The sequence below is a fragment of the Numida meleagris genome, unplaced genomic scaffold, assembly GCF_002078875.1.
Source record: "Numida meleagris isolate 19003 breed g44 Domestic line unplaced genomic scaffold, NumMel1.0 unplaced_Scaffold283, whole genome shotgun sequence".
NCBI lineage: Eukaryota > Metazoa > Chordata > Aves > Galliformes > Numididae > Numida > Numida meleagris.
In genome coordinates, this window is record NW_018364534.1 from 224,435 (window position 1) to 227,275 (window position 2,841).

The 2,841-nt window shown below is 63.7% G+C and overlaps 1 protein-coding gene across 1 annotated transcript in view; it reads left to right on the top strand.

Moving 5' to 3' along the window:
* BRD4 (bromodomain containing 4) overlaps positions 1-2,841 on the top strand; it is an 88,769-nt gene that overhangs the window by 82,703 nt on the left and 3,225 nt on the right. Inside the window, exons 15-17 of the mRNA XM_021382727.1 lie at positions 1,970-2,082; positions 2,225-2,384; positions 2,487-2,617. Coding sequence (XP_021238402.1) covers positions 1,970-2,082; positions 2,225-2,384; positions 2,487-2,617 — 404 coding nt within the window. The remainder of the gene's footprint in view (positions 1-1,969; positions 2,083-2,224; positions 2,385-2,486; positions 2,618-2,841) is intronic.

Sequence of the window (2,841 nt, forward strand, 5' to 3'; positions counted from 1 at the left end):
CGTGTCACAATAGGGCGGTATGTGTTGCGATAGAGTGGTGTGCGTCGCGATAGAGCAATGCGTGTCACGATAGGGCGGTATCTGTCACAATAGAGTGGTGCGCGTCACGATAGAGTGGTGCATGTCGCGATAGGGCGGTGCATGTCGCGATAGAGCAATGCGTGTCGTGATAGAGCGATGCGTGTTGCGATAGGATGGTACGCGTTGCGATAGAGCGGTGCACGTTGCGATAGAGCGGTGCACGTCGCGATAGGGCGGTGCACGTCGCGATAGGGCGGTGCACGTCGCGATAGAGCGGGGTGCACGTCGCAATAGGGCGGTGCATGTCGCGATAGGGCGGTGCGTGTCGCGATACAGCAGTGCGTGTCGCGATAGGGCGGGGTGCACGTCGCGATAGAGCGGTGCACGTCGCGATAGGGCGGTGCGCGTCGCGATAGCGCGGTGCACGTCGCGATAGGGCGGTGCGTGTCGCGATAGAGCGGTGTCTGTCACGACAGAGTGGAGCGCGTCACGATAGACTGGTGCATGTCGTGATAGGGCAGTGCATGTCGCAACAGGGCGGTGCATGTCGCGATAGAGTGATGCGTGTCGCGATACAGCAGTACGTGTCACGATAGGGCGGGGTGCATGTTGCAATAGGGCGGTGCGTGTCGCGACAGGGCGGTGCACGTCGCGACAGGGTGGTGCGTGTCACGATACAGCAGTGCATGTCGTGATAGGGCGGTGCGTGTTGCGATAGAGTGATGCGTGTTGCGATAGGATGGTCCGCGTCGTGATAGAGCGGTGTGTGTCGCGATAGGGCGGTATGTGTTGCGACGGAGTGGTGCGCATCGTGATAGTGCAATCCGTGTCACGATAGGGCGGTATGTGTTGCGATAGGATGGTGCGCGTCGCGATAGAGCGATGCGTGTTGCAATAGGATGGTGCACGTTGCGATAGGGCGGTGCATGTCGCGATAGGGCGATGCGTGTCGCGATACAGCAGTACGTGTCATGATAGGGCGGGGTGCATGTCGCGATAGGGCGGTGCACGTTGCGATAGGGCAGTGCGCGTCGCGATAGTGCGGTGCATGTCGCAATAGAGCGATGCACATCGTGATAGAGCGGTGCACGTCGCGATAGCGCGGTGCACGTCGCGACAGGGTGGTGCGCGTTGCGATAGCGCGGTGCATGTCGCAATAGGGCGGTGCACGTCACAATAGGGCGGTGCACGTCGCGATAGGGCGGTGCGTGTCGTGATAGAGTGGTGCATGTCGCGATAGAGTGGTGCGTGTCGTGATAGAGCGATGCGTGTCGCGATAGGGTGGTATGTGTTGCGATAGAGCGGTGCGCGTCGCGATAGGACGGTGCGTGTTGCAGTAGAGCGATGTGTGTCGCGACAGGGCGGTGCATGTCGCGATAGGGCGGTGCGTGTCGCAATAGGGCGATGTGTGTCGCGATAGGGCGGTGCATGTCGCGATAGGGCGGTGTGTGTCGCGATAGGGCAGTGCGCGTTGCGATAGAGCGGTGCACGTCGCAATAGCGTGGTGCATGTCGCGACAGGGCGGTGCACGTCACGACAGGGCAGTGCACGTCGCGATAGAGCGGTGCATGTCGCGACAGGGTGGTGCACGTCACGATATGGCGGTGCATGTCGCGATAGGGCGGTGCACGTCACAATAGGGCGGTGCACGTCGCGATAGGGCGGTGCGTGTCATGATAGAGCGGTGCGTGTCGCGATAGAGCGATGCATGTCGCGATAGAGCGGTGCATGTCACGATAGTGCGGTGCACATCGCGATAGCGCGGTGTACGTCATGATAGAGCGGTGCACGTCGCGATAGGGCGGTGTGTGTCGCGATAGAGCGGGGTGCATGTCGCAATAGGGCGGTGCATGTCGCGATAGGGCGGTGCGTGTCGCGACGGGGCGGTGCGCGTGGCGACGCGGCGTCCCCGAACAGCCTTGACTGACTGGTGCCGAACCCGTTGCAGGTCACTTGCGGGAAGCCCCTTCCCCTCTCATGATGCATTCCCCACAGATGCCGCCGTTCCAGGGCTTGGTCCACCAGTCGCCACCTCAACAAAACATCCAGCCCAAAAAACAGGTAAAGGGAAACGGGCGCCGTGCCCCGGCCCAGGGCGGAGCGCCGCGGAGCGAGGTTGGCACGGGGCCGGGAACCGGCGCCGGCGGGGGGGGCTGCCGCGGTGCCTGACCCCCCCCCCCCTCCCCGCTCTGCCCCGTGGCAGGAGATGCGAGCCGCCTCCGTCGTGCAGTCGCAGCCCATGGTGGTGAAGGAGGAGAAGATGCATTCGCCCGTCATCCGGAACGAAACCTTCAGCCCACCGCTGCGGCAGGACCCCCCGAAACACCCCGAGAGCATCAAGCCCCCCGCGCACATCCCGCAGAGTGAGCGCCGCGCACCCGGCTCCGGGCGGGCTCAGGGGGGGGGGGTCGGGGTGGGATGAGACCCCGGGGTCCCCGCCGCTCACGGGGCCGTTGTCGTTGCAGGAACGGAGATGAAGCCCATGGAGGGTGGGCGGCCCGTCATCAGACCCCCCGAGCAGAACGCGCCGCCGCCGGGCGTGCAGGACAAGGAGAGGCAGAAGCAGGAGCCCAAAACGCCCGTCGCCCCTAAAAAGGTGAATTGCCAGGGGGAAGACCACCGCAACATCGCCCATCCCTGGGGGTGCCCGAGGACGGGGGGCATTGGGGGCCCTTCCAGTCCGGCTGTGCTGTGATCCCGTGGTTCTGTGGTCTTGAAGGACCTGTCCAACCCGACCATCCTGTGGTTCTGTGGTCTTGAAGGACCTGTCCAACCCGACCATCCCGTGGTCTTGAAGGACCTGTCCAACCCGACCATCCC